The sequence below is a fragment of the Labeo rohita genome, chromosome 17, assembly GCF_022985175.1.
Source record: "Labeo rohita strain BAU-BD-2019 chromosome 17, IGBB_LRoh.1.0, whole genome shotgun sequence".
Taxonomy (NCBI): Eukaryota; Metazoa; Chordata; class Actinopteri; order Cypriniformes; family Cyprinidae; genus Labeo; species Labeo rohita.
Genome location: NC_066885.1, coordinates 22,907,798 through 22,925,341, shown reverse-complemented (window position 1 = coordinate 22,925,341; position 17,544 = coordinate 22,907,798). Strand labels below are relative to the sequence as shown.

Below are 17,544 nucleotides of genomic sequence, written 5' to 3'. Positions count from 1 at the left end.
ATCTATCCATCCATCCATCCATTTGTCTATCTATCTATCTATCTATCTATCTATCTATCTGTCTGTCTGTCTGTCTATTGCATTAATAGTATAATCAATCACATGCAAAAGATTTCCAACAAATGACAAAATCACATAAGTAAAGTTCCTAATGTGCTGTGTGTTATTTGTCCTCTTCAGCTCGTGGTACTGCTGCGTTCACCTGATCTGCGTGTTGCTGGTGCTGATTTTACCTGTGAAGTCGAGACGCACAAAACAACAGGAACAGTTGAGCAGCGTTCAGGCCAGCGAGCAGAACTGTCTCTCCTCTCCTGACAACAACTGCAACCAGAAGCAGAAAGCCACATGAGGGCAGGAAGGGCTGCTCGAACCGCACACAGCGATGTGAGGAACTCTGATATCAATACTGAGAGACAAAGAGCGGCCATTTCCTCCCTCAGATCCAACGACACTGACAGTGACATTAACAAGGCATAAACTCCAGCAACAATACAGCAAAAAGAGACGGTTAACCCCATAGTCGCCCTGTTGCAGATGGGTTTTAAATGGGAAATCTTCATAGAATCATATGAAATTGGGGTGATTGATTATTAAAATGGTGAAAAATTGACTTCAATGTCAGTTAATCTGAAGTTGCCTTAAACCCTCCATATTTTTAGGGCCTGAAACCTCATATGGGGATTGTGTTACATAGGAACGGACCAGTCATTGTTGGCTTATAGCTTCACTACATTAGTGCCGGAAGTCTAGCACTGGAATCAACTTCCACGGTACCTATAAGGTTTCTGCCATTGTCAGTTAAACAAAGTAACCTCTCTTTTAGTTCTTCTCAAATGAAATGTGTGCGGTAAATGAAAAGAAACAAGTCCAGTTGTGTGTTGCCAAACTTATAGGCCTTAGGTTTCTATCTATTGCCATAGTTTCATCTCTATTCTTTCTTAATTTCTGTGGTTTTCTTGTAGGTTCATATCTGCTGCTTTCTTTGTCAGCATCTTTGGAACAAGGGTTAACCGTAAGAGTGTGTCGTCATTTGGAAATTTGTTTTTGCTATAATTTTTCTGTGATTTTTGTTTATTATTTTTTTATTAAGGGCTTTTGGTTGGGGGTTGTGTTAATGCTATTTTTTTAATGGGTTGTAGGTTTCCTCAGGGCACGCAGGTCTCGTTTTAGACCATTTTATATGTTTCTCTACCATCTGTGTTTCTCCCTCAACATAGAGGCCATTTGGAGAAAACAGAAGACAGTTCAGTAATACTCGATATCACAGCTTGTTTGTGTTTTTATGTTACACACGTATATGCTAAGTGCAATAACTGTCGTTTCCATAGGTGTATGTTAAGTGAAAGGATCACGTTAGTTTTGCAAACAGTGCTAACACTCTCATCACATCAACAATAGTCAGAATTTGTAGTTGTTCAGTATTGAAGTACACTACCAGCCAAAAGTTGGGACAACTCAGCTGATCCTAAAAACATGTTGATCTAATGGCGTATACTTGAAATGAGAAAATTATGAATATAAATTGTTCCAGCATAAGTAATTCCGTACAACTAAAATAGTGTTTTTATTTTTTGTTTCGTCTTTTTTCTTTTTTTATCCATTATTTTGTTTTTTTTATCCATCTTATCTTTTTTTGTTTTCTTTTTTTTTTTGGCCCATCTTATCCATTATTTTGGTTTTCATCCCTCTTATCTTTTTTGCTTTGTTTTTGTTTTGTTTTGGTTGTTTTGTTTTTTTGGCCCATCTTATCCATTATTTCGTTTTTTTATCCATCTTATGTTTTTTGTTTTGCGGTTTTGTTTTATTTTGCTTTTTGTTTTGTTTTGTTTTGTTTTGCTTTGAGTTTTTTTGGCCCATATTATCCATTATTTTGTTTGTTATCCATCTTATGTTTTTTTTTTTTTTTTTTTTTTTTTGTTTTGTTTTGTGTTTTTTGATTGATTTATTTTTTTGTTTTGTTTTTTTTTTTTGGTCCATCTGAAATGTTTGGTTTGGTTGTTTGTTTTGGTTTTGTATTTCTTTTTTTTTTCTTATCCATTGTTTTGTTTTTTATCCATCTTATCTTTTTTATTTTGTTTTGTTTTTGGTTTTTTTTTGGTCCATCTTATCCATTGTTTTGTTTTTTGGTCCATCTTATCAATTATTTTGTTTTTATCAATCTTATCTTTTTTGTTTTGTGGTTTTGTTTTGTTTCTTTTGTTTCTTTTTTGGCCCATGTTATCCATTATTTTGTTTGTTATCCATCTTATCTGTTTTGTTTTGTGATTTTCATTTGTTTTTTGTTTTGTTTTGCTTTTTGTATTGTTTGGTTTCTTTTTTGGCCCTTATCTGTTTTGTTTTGTGTTTTTTTTTTTTTTTTTTTTTTTATTTATTTTTTTGTTTTGTTTCTTTTTTTTTTTGGTCCATCTGAAATGTTCGGTTTGTTTTGGTTTTGTATTGTTTCTTTTTTTGTCCATCTTATCCATTGTTTTGTTTTTTTGGCCATTTTGTTTTGTTTTATGTTTGTTTTATTTCTTTTTTTGGTCCATCTGATTTGTTGTGTTGTTGTTGTTTGTTTTTTTTCATCCACCTTATATATTAATTTTTGTTTGTTTGTTTTAGTTTTGTTTCTTTTTTTGGCCATCTTATCGACTGTTTTGTTTTTTAGCCATCTTTTTGTGTTTTTGTTTTTGTTTTGTTTTGTTTTGTTTTACCTTACATACTGAAGGAAAAAAAGCAGCAAACAGCAGTGCCCAGCATGCATGGTAACTACATAATCCCCATATTTCCAACTGTTATTTTACTTTAGTGTAGTTTTGATGATCATACTATTCCAAAATGTGGAAAACCATAATAATAAAGCATAAAATCTTAACCTTTTAATGGTAGTGTACTGTACATGCAGTATACACTCAGATTCATACAGTTTCAACATTTATTAAATATCTTTTTTTTATGCATACATGAATACTTATTAGCCCTAAAGAAACCCGCAAGTTCTGTGATTTCAAATAAGAATTTTTCATAAATTTTAATCCTCTAAAAGGCCTCAGAAAGCCTTGCTCATTTGATTAAAGAAAATCAGACCTCATCATATTCTGCCCAAATCTACTTTTTGATATGTGTAACTATGTTGATGCATTTATTTTCTACCAGCTGTTTTACCCCTTGGTCAAAGCGACTCTTTTTTGTTTTGTTTTGTGTTTTTTGTTTTGTTTTGTTTTGTTTTGTTGGTAATGAAGGGCTGAAGGGACTAAAGCATTTACCAAAGTGAGTCTCACTGGATTCTTGTTAACTACTTAAGTTCAGTAACAAGAAAAACATATTCTTAGGCGTGAAGCTGACCAGCCTCCATTTGGAGAAAACGCTCTGAACCAGCCCCCCGTGGTTTCGTAAGCACACTTCTCTAAAGTCTTATTGTATTTAGACTCCAGAAATGTAAAACCATGATGAATTACAGCCCTGTACCAACTGTTTTAGCAACTGCAAAACCAATAGGAAGATTAATAAGTGCAACTCTGCTGGTGCGGCTGCTGAGAACAGTCCAGATATATACTGTATAATTTGTCTTTTTGCCCTTTTTCTTAAAGGTTTTGCTTAATGGATTAATTGTTTCAACTGCCCAAAGGCAATATGTCCCTCACTAACCAGTGTACTAACTAGCACCTCAATGCAAAACTTGTTTTAAACGTCCAAAGTGCCAAATCACACGAGGTGCATGAAAAGATTACTTTACTTGTACAGGTTTACAACAGGGTGAGAGGTTTGTACTTTGAAAAACAAGTGATTTATCTGGTCTTAAACTGACATTATTTTTACCTACTGAGATTTTGGGAGGAATTATTTTTCGCTCCCTTCCTATTTGCACTTTTGGTAGGAATAAGTCGGGGTAGTGCTATCGTAGAAAAACTGCCGAAGCAATGCAAGAAACCTCAGTGCTACTCAACAGTCAGAGTACGTGCTTAACGAATGAATTTGCCCAAAATGTTAAATTCATTGTAGCAACAACGGAGAATCAGGATGGTGTTCCAGTGTTATAGGCATATTTTATAAACATCCATAGAAAGACGTTAAATGTGTGTTCATTGCTGTTTATATGTAAACATCATCCCTTTGTTCAGATGTTGTTCAGCTAAATACAGCCTAACATCTTTTTGTCAAAGCCCAAGTAATAGTGAAGGCACACAACAGCCTTATTTATCTTTAACATTTTGATTGTCATTTATTTTAAAACCATTTCCAACTACTGATGAATGACCCAAAGCTGTGTCAAACTGTGTTGACTACTGTAACATTTTTTGTTTTTATATAGTGCATTTGTTGTCCTCCAGCCACCTTAGTTCTGTTATTTGTCATTGTCTTGTTGGATTTCAATGGTCATTCAAAATAAGTGATTGTGGCCCTTAGTAAACAAGCAAACCCCCTAAACTGGTTGCTAAAGCTTTCCAGTTATTGCACAGAATTATTTAACTTTTCCATTGTAATTCCTACTGACTGGTTGTGATGTTGCATAACCGGGCAGTGGACAGCAAAACTAAGGATGTTAATGAAATTTGTGGAGAGATGCAAGAAAAGAAATACCTAATATGTTCACTACTTCTTCAATATAAGTCAATTTATCGATATACATTATAAAACACAAGGTTGTCTGTGCAAATGCACTTGGATTGAGAACTGTGCAGAGGAGAACAAACAGTGTCTCTATTTATTTTCTGTAATAATCATAAATTGAGATGTGATACTTACCCGGCATATGAAAAGTTTGACGAACTGAGTGCTCTGAAGTTGTACCAAGCCAAACGATTTTTTTCCTTTGAATAAAGGATATGACATTAAAAATTAATTCACTACCATGATGATAGTCTCAAAACAAATAAACCATAATTTTCTTCCCGGTATTCATCTGAGTGGTTTTCTTACGGTGCTAACAATGGTTTACCACAGCGATGACGCTGAATGAATGAAAAATCTGTCATAAACAGAACATAAACACAGCATGAATGCTGTAAAATTAATCAGTTATGAAACAGAAACCTAAAGATCATATAATGCACGTTTACTTATTGTGGAAAAATGTTAAAATGTCTCCATATAAATGCAAATATATATTTGACTATTATCTATGCATATGTAATGATTAATAAATTCGTATGATCGCAGTACAAAAAAGACAATTGCACATGAATATATGACTGAGATGTTATAAACAAGAACTGGTCTGACAATTAAATTTCGTGTTTTGAGGTGTTGAGGTATTTTTATATTGGACAGCTGTATTTTGAATCAAATATTTAATTGATAAATAATTCATAGTAAAAGCTGCATTATTTGTTTTATTAACCAATGTTATTGTAATATCAATGAGATACTTTTATAGTTTTTGTTCATATTTTGACTTTGTACTTTTTATGTTTTTGTTTTCATGTTAATTTTAGTTAATTGTGTGTTTTATGAATTTTTTATAGGTTTTGTTGTTTTAAATATATGTAGTATTTATTAGTTTTTAATATAATAATATGTATTTTATTATATTTACCCTTCGGTTCTCTAATGTAAACATTCATAATCTTATAATTATATTAATACAGATCGTGTAACATAATTTCCTGGTAATGTTGTTGTAAAATTCAATAATACGGTATTTCAGAGGATAGATAGATAGATAGATAGATAGATAGATAGATAGATAGATAGATAGATATTCAAATAATGTTTTCATAAATCTAAGAAGTCAAATGAGAAACGGACACACAAAACGTGGTATCGCACGGGCTTTCAAAATATGGGCGTGGCCTTGTCATTAATTGGGCGTGGTTTGCGCACGGTGGGTGTGCTCATGTGTAGTTAATTTTAATTTCATCCACACCCCTGTTCACACAAAATGGCTGTGCTGTAACGCAAGACCGCCTCCAGACAAAAAGGTTATGGCAAGCAACAGAGTTATGTGAATTATATCGGATTACTTTGGAGAGAGATGTAAGTTACAAATTGCCATTTGGAATTATGTCAACAAACTGACACGTGTTTTGTTAAGAGGTGAATTCATGTAAATTTGTCATTTTCACGTAAGTCAAAGTACGTTTTTAATTCTTTTCAACTGCCACATAGTAGCTTTGAAACTGTTAATGTGTTATAAGTGAGAACAGTGGACAGACACAGTTGAGCTCCTGCTGTCACGACACATGTGCTCTTCCTTTGCTCCAGTAGCAGCAGTTGTTGTGGACTTGTAGGCTGATGTCTGTTTGTAAACACGTGTGCATGAACAAGCGTCGTGTTATTTTATTTTCCAATGCTGCTGTCAGTTACAGCTACAATTAGCTATGGTGTGATACTTTTTACACCTTTAAGACGGTGCGCAAAGGCGTTTGAGCTGCTTTCAAAAGTTATTTTTCACAGTGCTGGTGTGAACTTGTTTACCGCTGTGCCGTTGTGCCACACTATGGAAACAGATCCTTACTACAGTAGTGATTCCCAAACCAGATGTAACTGAACCCCAGGGAATGCAGGGGGTGCTTAGAAAGATTTAGCTTTTGCTTTGTTAAAGCGAGTATATAAATTGTAATTTCATTAATTATAATTTTTAATTAAGTAAAATAATGTGTCAGTGTTTTTAAGTGATGTGAATATTATTAGTACTATTGCAAAATAAAATCCAGTATATTATAATTTAAAAGTAACATATTTCTGTTTTGGTTTTGATGATATTAATTTCCACAACCCCATCAATAAGACAAAAATATCTATGGGGCGTCTGCACTTCATGAGATCAAACAATATTTGTTGTACCCTAGTATGCACTATAGGATTTTTTTTTTTTTTTTTAAGGATAATTTATTTGAACAATGTTTTTTTCCCAGATATTAGATCAATTTCTAACCATTGTAAAACTAATAATAATAATAATATGAATATATTATTGTTTAATGTATTTATAACAGTGTCAAAAAATCAAAACCAAAAATCTTAAAATCAGTTGTGATACCACCAGTAATTGAAGCAAATACAATCTGTCATAATCATATTGCAAAGTTACCATTATAAAGATACTATGCTTTATTTTAGGCCAGTCAGCTTCATTAATTAAAATTGATTAATTTTCTTTGAATCTATTTTAGTGAAAGAAAGCAAAATACAATTATCTCTGTTTCTGTTATATATATATATATATATATATATATTATTATTATTATTGTTATTATTATTATTGTTGTTATTGTTATTATTATATTTTTTATGCAATATAATGAATATTTGCTTATGTCAAAAACATAAAAAAAGCTAAAATCTGTTCAGAATTTTATTACAATAAAATTCTAAATAAAAAATATTTAAAAAATTTTATAAATAAAAAAATATTTATATTAATATTACAAAGTAATCGTATTACAAAGTAAACATTTTAAAATTATACTAAGTTATACACTAAAACATTTTTTATGCAGTCTAGTGAATATTTGTTTATTATTGTGTCAAAAACAAATAAAAAAGTGCACAACTGAACAAAAATAATCTATCATATTAATATTGCAAAGTAAATAATCATATTTCAAAGTACACATTATATAGATACTATAATTATTTTATTTTATTCCAGTCAGTTTAGTTAATTAAAACTGATTAATCTTCTTTGAATCCGTTTTAAAGAAATCAAAATGCATAAATTATCTTTGTTTCTTTTTTTCATGCAGTCTAATGAATATGTGCTTACTATTGTGTCAAAAACATAAAAAAAGAGTTAAAATTGGCTCTGAATTGTAGTTTTTGGACATTTAAACAAAAGTAATTTGTCACATTGATATTGCAAAAAAATCATATTGGAAAGTATGCATTATACTATAACATTATTCTATATTTGTAATTTGATGCCAGTCAGTTTCATTAATTAAAATCAACGAATTTTTCTTTCAATCCATTTTAGTGAAAGATGGCAAAATAAAACAATGATGCATGTGACCAATATTTAATTAATTATTATTATTATTATTATATATTTATATGTATGCAGTCTAATGAATATTTGCAAAATACAACACTTATCTATTTCTATGTTTTTTTGTATTATTATTATTTAGTAGTAGTAGTAGTAATATTAATTATTATTGTTACTTCATGCAGTCTAATGAATATTTGCTTACTATTGTGTCATTTAAAAAAAAGTTAAGATCAGTTCTGAACTTTGGTTTGTGGAAATTTAAACATAATCAATCATTAATGTTGCAAAATAATCATATTGCAAAGTAAAAATTATAAAGATACTATACTTGCGTTATTTTACACCAGTCAATTTCAATAATTAAAACTGATTAATCTTCTTTGATTTTAGTGAAAGCAAAATATAGTTGTCTGTGTGACCAATATTTTTATAAATATTATTAATAATATTATTTTTTTCATGCAGTCTAATGCATATTTTCTTATTGTGGTGTCAAAATCATAAATAAAAAAAATGTTAAAATCAGCTCTAAATTTCAGTTTAAACAAAAATGTCATATTGCAAAGTAAACATTTAAAAGTTACTTTACTATACAGTCACTCCATGCACACGCTCTGTCTCTCTTTAAGGAGTTGCTGGCTTTAAAAAGATTGAAGATCATATCTATTATAAGAACACCATTTATATATTACTATATTTAGGGATTGGTGTAATGCTGTTTGCTTTACTCTGATGTGAAATCCATATGTGCTTCCAGCCCAGTGACCTTTCACAAACATTTATACAGGACTTTTATTTATTTAGTTAGTTAGAAGTACATGCTTAGCAAAGTCTTGTATGCTAATACACGCCATTGATCGAAGGCGCGCCTCATTAATATTAATCACTTGAGGGCTGGACCCTTCAGAAGACTTCAATAATAACGTCAGATTTCATTAACATTCATGAGCCAAGCTCTGCTGTAGTAGGATTCACAGCACATGTGTGCATTGGGCGTCACTCCAAAGAGAGGCGGGGTCTGTCACTTCCTCCTGCATTATTCATGAGCGCCTGGAGTGACAGGCAGAGCTCTGGCCGGCTTGTTAGTACACAGTCTGAGTGACAGCGTGAGTGGAGTATCAACAGCACAAGGATAGACAGACTTTTAAAACCCAACTCACAGGGAACTTAAGGTGAGTCAGCATATTCTCATACTAATGAGTGTGAAGAGTGGAGTTATTGTATATGGATTATCTGTTAGAAATGGGTTATCTTCACAGCTCTTTGTGTTTTGTGTATTGGGGCTGGGGAGAGGGGGTGAACCTTGCTCAGTCAATATTTGGCTGAGGGTGTCCCTGTGATTGGCTGTCTCCGTTGTGTGATCTCTCTGGAGGGCTGCTGGGATGCTTTCAAGGGTGTGTCAGCAGTTCAGAGATGAACAAAGGCTGATTGAAGCGGATGTCTTGCTTTACTGGATCTGTCACCTTTATCTCTGCTTTAAGATATTTAGGTTTGTGGATAGGACTTGTGTCTGTTGTAACTGAGTGGATTTTGGGCACTGAGGCCCAGCTGGTTGTTTTAACCTATTATGATGCTTAGCATGTTGTCAGCTGGAAGCAGCTTTTGGTGACCGGCTTTCATCTTTGATGGGTTGTACCGGGCTGCTGAGTTGGCAAAATGACTCTGGGGAAAAAAGTACTTGTGTTCGGCCTTATTTACTTCATTATAGTGTTTCTGTGCATATGACAGTGCAGCTTAACAGTTGAATTTGACCAAATTACTGGTGCTTTGTGTGCTTTATATAGCAACATATAGCAGCAAACCTAGAATCATTATTGCTATTTTAAAGACAGATGACAGGGTTTCAGTTATAAAGCAATACATTCTCTGTTTGAAATCAAAACTGTGTCAGTGCTTGGTTACTCTGACACCTGTGTGAACTTGAGGGCAACTGAATTCAAACATCCACTAACATGTTGTAACACCAGTTGAATGTAAATAATTGTAAAAAAAATTGCTCAGAAAATTAAAGTAGTTGTGAGAAAATGTCTTGCATCATTTAGTGCTGGTGTAGCTGTGTAACAGTTGGATGCACTACACTGCACTACAAAAATGCTGGTTTAAAACAACTCAGCGTCGGATGAAATATGGACAGACCCAGCGTCTGGGTTGTTTTGACCCAGGTGTTGGGTTAAAGGTTTAACCCAACATTCTGGGTAGTTTTATTTAACTCAACTATTGTTTAAAAAATTACTACTAATACTGTATAGCTGGCTTAAAATGAACCCAAAATAGGTTGGAAATTAAAAATCAGACACATAGTTACACTCTTAAAAATGCTGGGCTAAAAACAACCCAACTTGGGTTATTTGGCAACCCAGCGCTGGGTAAATATTAAACCGAATACATGCTGAGTTATTTTGACCCAGGTGTTGGGTTAAATGTTTCTACCAAACATGCAGGGTTATTTTATTTAAGTCAACTATTTTTTTTTAATTATTATATTGCTGGTTTAAAATGGACTGGAACTTATAAAAAACGCACACAGAATTACTAGAAGTAAAAACAATAATCAAAGGATGAACATTTGTTATTAGGCAAGATCACATGGACAAAATACAAGACAAATTGAATTTATTTGGGTGAATACAGCATAGTTTACAATATTACATACATTTAAACTCGTTTAACAAGCATTTTAATTCTATTATGCTGAAATTATGCTGAAAGATGCTGTGACTGACTTCAAAACCTGCCCATAAACAAACAGCACTGACATTAGAGAATGTATTTTAACATCAAATTAAATTAAACTCAGTACTATAACGAATAAAATCAATTTATTTTATGCAAGACAAAAGGCGTTTCCATCACGTGAAGTGACATCTTGTCCTTATGTTGCACTGTGTAAAATAATACAGTTTATAGCACAGTAAAGACTGCATAAATGAAATAAAATGTATACAAACTAGGGATGGGCGATATCTTATCATTTGCGATATACCAGGAAAAATTTTCCCCACTATAAGAGTTAGTCTTCCCGCGATAATAACGATAAAGTCTAGTTGTTGACACATTTCTGTGTGCGACAGTGTAGGCGGACGTGAAACTAGTATATCGCTAAATGACGAGGTCAAATCTGAAACTGGTTTGGTCAAAACTGTGCGACAAAAACCGGTCTGAGCCTTGAATAACATTAACTGTACTAGTAGCAAGTGTGCGATGCAGTTTTGCATGTGTATGAGCCTGTTTACAAACCTGTTGTCCAACAAAGATATAATTTATTGACATGTTTTTCTTCAAATTAACTTCATAACATAGTCAAGTGTTTGAAATAATGTTTTGTAATCGGCCGTGGTTTCATATCACAGAATGAGGCTGAAGTCATACTATTTTATAGTATTATAAAGGCTGTGTCACTTAGCATTGCTTCCGAATCATAAAGAGCTTTATTGGCCGTGTGTTTTACACACAAGGAATTCATCTTAATGTTAGGAGCTTCCAGGACAGAAAGTACAAACAATTTATTTCACATTCCAGTAAATTAAACAGTCATTACATTACGTGTGTACTCAGTAATGCTCACAACACCTTATTTTGAGTAAAAATAGGAAAGATGATACTTTTCTATAAAGAAACAGGATTACCTTAATTATCATCATTGATGTCATTATCGCAATAAATACCAGAAATTATCGTGATAAATTTTTAAGCCCATATCACCCATCCCTAATACAAACCTTTATTTTGCTGAAGAATCGCGCCAAATCGGCGGCGCCGAGAACTGCTATCTCCTGTAGAGGACTCAAAAAGCCCATGCTCTGACTTTAACTCAGCAGCTGAGTTGTTTCGTCAGAGACAGGCTTAACCCAGCGGTTGGGTAGAAAAAAATAACCTGGCGTTAAAAATGGCGCAGCAACATAGTTACCATAAAACTACCCAGCACCTGGGTAAAAAATATTAAAAATAACCCAATAAAATAATCCAACAAGTTGAACCCAGCATTTGGGTTAAAAAAAAAAAAAACAACAACTCAGCACCTGGGTAAAAATATTAAAAACAACCTAGTAAATTAACCCAACAGGCTGAACCCAGCATTTGGGTTAAAAAAATAACCCAGCATTTTTAGAGTGTAATTTCCAACCTATTCTGGGTTCATTTTAGAAATATAGTCATTTTTAGCAATAGTTAAGTTAAATAAAACTTGGTTTTGATTAGCATGTTTATTGCACTGAAATCATGCATTTTAAGCCATATTAGTTTAAACTTCTAATATAGGGTTTTCTGAGCGCACACATCCAAAGCATGTGCACAGAAAGCGTCTGTCACACAGCATGTGAGTTCTCTTTTATGTCTTATTGCACTTAAAGCAGTCAAATACACACAAGTTTACAGTATCACACATGAATTACAAAACAGTCAGTTATGTCTGTGAAGGTAAACAGCTGAGAAAGAAATTGCATGTTTATATATTAGATCTGTGTGGCAGCAGCGTAATGTACAGTACATAAATCAATAAATTCACTCTTCTCTTGTCTCCTCTGAGGCTGGGACTCTAAATAGTGTTCTGTGCTCGTCTGTGCAGCCAAAGACAGAACAGTTAGCATGCTTTGCTCGAACATTTGCCATGGCGTTAGAACTAATACACCATTGTCGCTTGAGAAAACAAAGTGACTGTGGGTGGAAACGTGCAGATTAAGGGGCAGTAATATTATAATATGACATGTCACCTTTAAAAATGTGAAAAATGTATGATTTAATATTTTACTTCCCTATGTTACCCTGCTTTTTGTGTTCATTCTTTAAATTAGCACACACATGATTCCATATTTGACTTTTTCCCACAAAACACAAAACAATAATGCTAAGTTTGATGAGTGATAGAGAGTGCGGTTTCTTCCATAAAAGCGTGCTTGTTGTGTTTAATGAACGGACTTGGACTGCAGCGTGTATTTCTGAGGCCAAACTTAAGCCTTATTAGTTTGCTCAAACTGTTTTCCCTTTTAAGGACCATTAAAAAGATTGAACTACTCCTTCAGAATAACAACTTAGTATAAACCTTGGTAAAAGGCTGTTTTTTTGTGTGTGTTCCGTGTAGGCAGCATTGCATTGATAATCACCCCAAAGAATATTGGTGCAGTTCCTTTTTATTGCTCAGACAGCATTAGAGGCTTTTAACTTCACATCATGAGGCTTTATCCTGATCGATATTGATAAGGTAGTCGCCTACTGTCTGTTCAGTTAGCATACGGTTCATCATTAACTCGAATGGTTTGTGCAATCCAGCAAGACTGGGCTTGTTATAGTCTGTCTTGTTATTCCACATCTGTAGTTCAGGAGGACAAGCCAGGCTTTTGTAATGGCTGAGCAGAGGAGAGTTTCTTTTAATGATGTATCTCTACTGCTAACTTCTGCATTCTCCAGTGGAGTTCCTAACTCAGCCATGGACGTGAGCACGTCTCTGAAGATGAGCTCTCTGACCACCCAGAGTCTCTTCAGCTATGTGGAGGAGGAAAACCTTTCGGCCATCAAAGCTCATCTGGACAAGTACAGAGAAGTGGACACCAGAAGTGAAGTGAGTATCCTTGAACCCTTGAATATCACTTCCCGCTTTTTTTTTTTTTTTTTTTTTTTAAGCTTAAAGCATTATGGTGTTTTCAGCTTGGAGGATATTTGCACTTCACATTGATTTTTTTTTTTTTTTTTCCTTCCTTTCCTGATCTTTAGGACTGGTTGTGTGCACTGACATTTATGTGTTGAAGGCCTGAAGAACTTTATGTATATCTGTATTTTCACCATGATGCTAAACTCCAAAACCACTAATTTATTTGCTCATTTATCATGCATTACATAATTAATGTATGCAAACTGTATTATGTATACTGCTGTTCAAACGTTTGAGATCAGTAAATTTTTTTTTTTTTTTTTTTTTTTTTTTTTAAAGAAGCTGCTTCTGCTCATCAAGGCTGCGTTCATTTGATTAAAAATACAGAAAAAAACAGTAATATTGTGAAATATTATTGCAATTTAAAATTTTAATATACTTTAAAATAAAATTTATTCCTGTGACGCAAAACTGTATTTTCAGCATCATTACTTCAGTCTTCAGTGTCAAATGATATATCAGAAATGGAAACGGTGCTCTTTTTTGGATCCTGTGATACTTTTTTCGGGATTTTTTGGTGAATAAAATGTTAAAAAGAACAGCATTTATTTAACATGGAAATCTTTTGTAACAATATACTGTGCCGTTCAACATTTGGAGTCAGTACATGTTTTATTTCTGTGTTTGTTTGGAAGAAATTAATACTTTTATTCAGCAAGGATGTGTTAAATTGATAAAAAGTTATAGTATATTGTTAGAAAAGATTTTCATTCTAAATAAATTCATAAAATAAATTATTAAATCAGCATATTAAAATTATTTCTGAAGGATAATGTGACACTGAAGACTGGAGTAATGATGATGAAAATTCAGCTTTGCATAACAGAATTAAATTATATTTGAAAGTATATTAAAATTAAAAACTGTTATTTTAAATTGCAATATTTCATAATATTGCTTTATTCTGTGTTTTTGATCAAATAAATAGAACTTTGATAAGCATAAAATACTTTAAAAATCATTACACATTTTACTGATTCCAAACTTTTGAATGGCAGTTAAATTTACAAAAGTGACTTTCTTTAATATAACATATTAAATGCAAGTAAATTGTCTTTAATGTTTCCGATAACTTTTGTGAAAATAAAATGACGAAATATAGATGAAATCATCATTCATCGTTATTTAGTGCAACAGATATATTAATGTAAAAATTAAACCGCATACTTATTCTGACCTGTACTTTTTAAAATATATAAAAGAAAAAGTGATCATACTAAATTTTACTGTATTTTAAATGATTAAAAACGTCTTGCAAGGTAAAACCTTGTGGTTTAAAGGCAAAGTTGGCAAAGGTGGTAAAGTAAAATGTAAAATGTATTAAAATGTAGCATTTTTGGGGCTGATCCTTATTTTTTTTTTTTTTTTAATTATTATTTTTTTTAATATAGTTAAAAAAATTATCTCTAGATTCTTTTTTATGAATATGCCTGACAAGATTTTTTTGGTATATGAACTGATAATATTTTAGTGGATGTCTGTAAATTATGGTTAAAAAAAAAAAGTATGATAGCCATTATTGTTTTGATCAAAACAAAACAAAACAAAAATAAATGAATAAATAAATAAAGAAGACACCTTTGTAGAGGACAAATTTGTTATAAGCTTTTATATTTTTTAAATAATATTAATAATAATAATAATAATAATAATAATAATACTGTATTATTAATACAATATGGTTAAAATGTGATTATTATTATTATTATTATTATTATTATCATTATTAAATAAGAATGAACAAATCAAGAAATATGTTAATGTTGTAATATAATTACTTATTTAATATTTAATATTATTACTATATTTTTAAAAAATTCTATTGTACATAAAAAAAAAAGTACAACTACTTGAACAATAAAGTTTTACATTGTACTTTTGAGGTGAGAATTGTTCTTTTTTTTATGTGGAAGAATTCTCATGTGTTATAGACCCCTGTGAATAAAGGTTGCTAATAATTTATGAACACTAAGTGAAAGCAACTAAATATAGTTGCTTTAACTGGTTTGAGTTAGAAGATTTAATGTTTAAACACTACACAGAGAGTTTGGGTTGTAAAATCAGTTCTGTTGCACCACTTTCATGCTGAGTGTAATGCATAAGCATTATGGTTAAACTGTGGAAATGGTGTATTTACTGTAAATATGTTTCTTGTTCATTTATACACACTGAAGAACGAGTTTAAACTATTGTCTGTGGTAACTAACAGCATGCCACGCATGGCGGTACATGAACATTAGGTTGAGACTTACTCTGAATATTTTTTTTTTTAATTTCCTTCTCCATCTTTAATATGTACCATTTCATTGTTTTCTTCTGTAGAGCGGCCAGACGGCTCTGATGTTGGCCTCAGAGCAGGGCAGTCTAGAGATTGTGCAGGAGCTCATCCGGAGGGGAGCAAACGTCAACTTAGATGATATTGTGAGTACATTATTAAAAAAACATGCAGCAAAGCGACACAACATGAGATAACCTAGGCTGAAATGTTATCATACTGCAAAACATAAACTAGCACTATTTTTTGGAACAGGATGGTATGATTTTCACATTTTTCAGCAGATTGTGAGTCACGCATCAGTCCTGCTTAAAGGATTAGTTCACTATAGAAATAAAATTTCCTGATAATTTACTCACCCCCATGTCATCCGAGATGTTCATGTCTTTCTTTCTTCAGTCGAAAATAATTTTTTTTGAGGTTTTTAAGAAAAACATTCCAGGATTTTTCTCCATATAGTGGACTTTAGTGGGGATCAATGGGTTGAAGGTCCAAATTGTATATAAGTATATGAAGTATCCAAAAAGTATGAAGTAAAGTTGGACACACGCATCGTGGAGCTAGTGCAAGATGAGCATTTGTGGTTAAAAAAAATGTATAAATTTTCATTTTTTGTAGAAAATGATTGATCGTTTCGTTAGATAAGACCCTTATTCTTTAGCTGGGATCATGTAGAGCCCTTTGCAGCTGCAATTTGGACCTTCAACCCATTGGTCCCCATTGAAGTCCACTATATGGAGAAAAATCCTGGAATGTTTTCCTCAAAACCCCCTTTTTTATTATGTTTGTAGTCCTGGTTTGTATCTCTGTCTGCTTCGCTAGACTGTAGTTCTTCAGACAGATGTGTGATTTCATAGGTCTGGGTGGAGCGTAGAATCAAAATAATTGGTACCCTGTACTATCATTTTGTAAATGACTAGATGACGACGTTTACAAGGACAAACACTTTGAGCTCCTCACACCAGCAGATACATAGTATAGTATAGAAACTTTCTGGTGACTGTTGACGAACCTTCACTATGACCACTTGGTATGACCAGCTGGTATGATCTGAAACTACACAAACAACTTCCAAACAGATCTTTAGCTTCTTCCTGGGATGATGATGAGGTCTGTGTAATTAAACTAGCGTTTTATTTTTCCACTTGTCTCAGGATTGCTGGACAGCACTGATTTCAGCTGCTAAAGAGGGACACACTGAAGTGGTGAAGGAGCTCCTGGAGAACAATGCCAATGTGGAGCATCGCGACATGGTAAGACGCAAATTAAAGACAAGAGCTGTTTTAACAGCAGGTACTTACGCTTAATTCAACAGTTGTTTTTGAATGTATCATTGTGGATGATGGAAAGTTCTTCTTTACTGGCTTGAAAATTATTTTAGGTTTTTAATTTTCAGTTTTGCAGTGTTTATGTGTCAGTTAAGCTTAAAAAAAGCTAAATAATTCAGCTCTGCTTAAATACTAGTATTTAAAATTGTACTAAATTCCAAATTAACAACAAATATTAATCATGTGTCTGTATATCTATATCTATATCTACTATATCTATATCTATATCTATATCTATATCTATGTCTATCTATCTATCTATCTATCTATCTATCTATATCTATATATCTATATATCTATATCTATATACATATATATATATATATATATATATATATATATATATATTTCTTACTATTTGTGAAGTATTATGGCACTATTTATG

At 32.4% G+C, this 17,544-nt stretch overlaps 2 protein-coding genes across 7 annotated transcripts in view; both read left to right on the top strand.

The window, feature by feature from the left end:
• mboat2a (membrane bound O-acyltransferase domain containing 2a) overlaps nucleotides 1-1,915 on the top strand; it is a 66,099-nt gene extending 64,184 nt beyond the window's left edge. Inside the window, exon 13 of the mRNA XM_051133887.1 lies at nucleotides 181-1,915. Coding sequence (XP_050989844.1) covers nucleotides 181-349 — 169 coding nt within the window. The 3' untranslated portion in view covers nucleotides 350-1,915. The remainder of the gene's footprint in view (nucleotides 1-180) is intronic.
• Nucleotides 1,916-5,852: 3,937 nt separating this feature from the next.
• kidins220a (kinase D-interacting substrate 220a) overlaps nucleotides 5,853-17,544 on the top strand; it is an 87,492-nt gene continuing 75,800 nt past the window's right edge. For 5 of the 6 annotated variants that reach the window (XM_051133711.1, XM_051133710.1, XM_051133709.1 and 2 more), the window contains exons 1-4: nucleotides 5,853-5,955; nucleotides 13,316-13,466; nucleotides 15,879-15,977; nucleotides 16,986-17,084. In XM_051133711.1, coding sequence (XP_050989668.1) covers nucleotides 13,335-13,466; nucleotides 15,879-15,977; nucleotides 16,986-17,084 — 330 coding nt within the window. In that variant the 5' untranslated portion in view covers nucleotides 5,853-5,955; nucleotides 13,316-13,334. Of the gene's footprint in view, nucleotides 5,956-9,000; nucleotides 9,085-13,315; nucleotides 13,467-15,878; nucleotides 15,978-16,985; nucleotides 17,085-17,544 lie in introns of those variants that run through there. The other variant, XM_051133707.1, reaches the window with a different exon arrangement.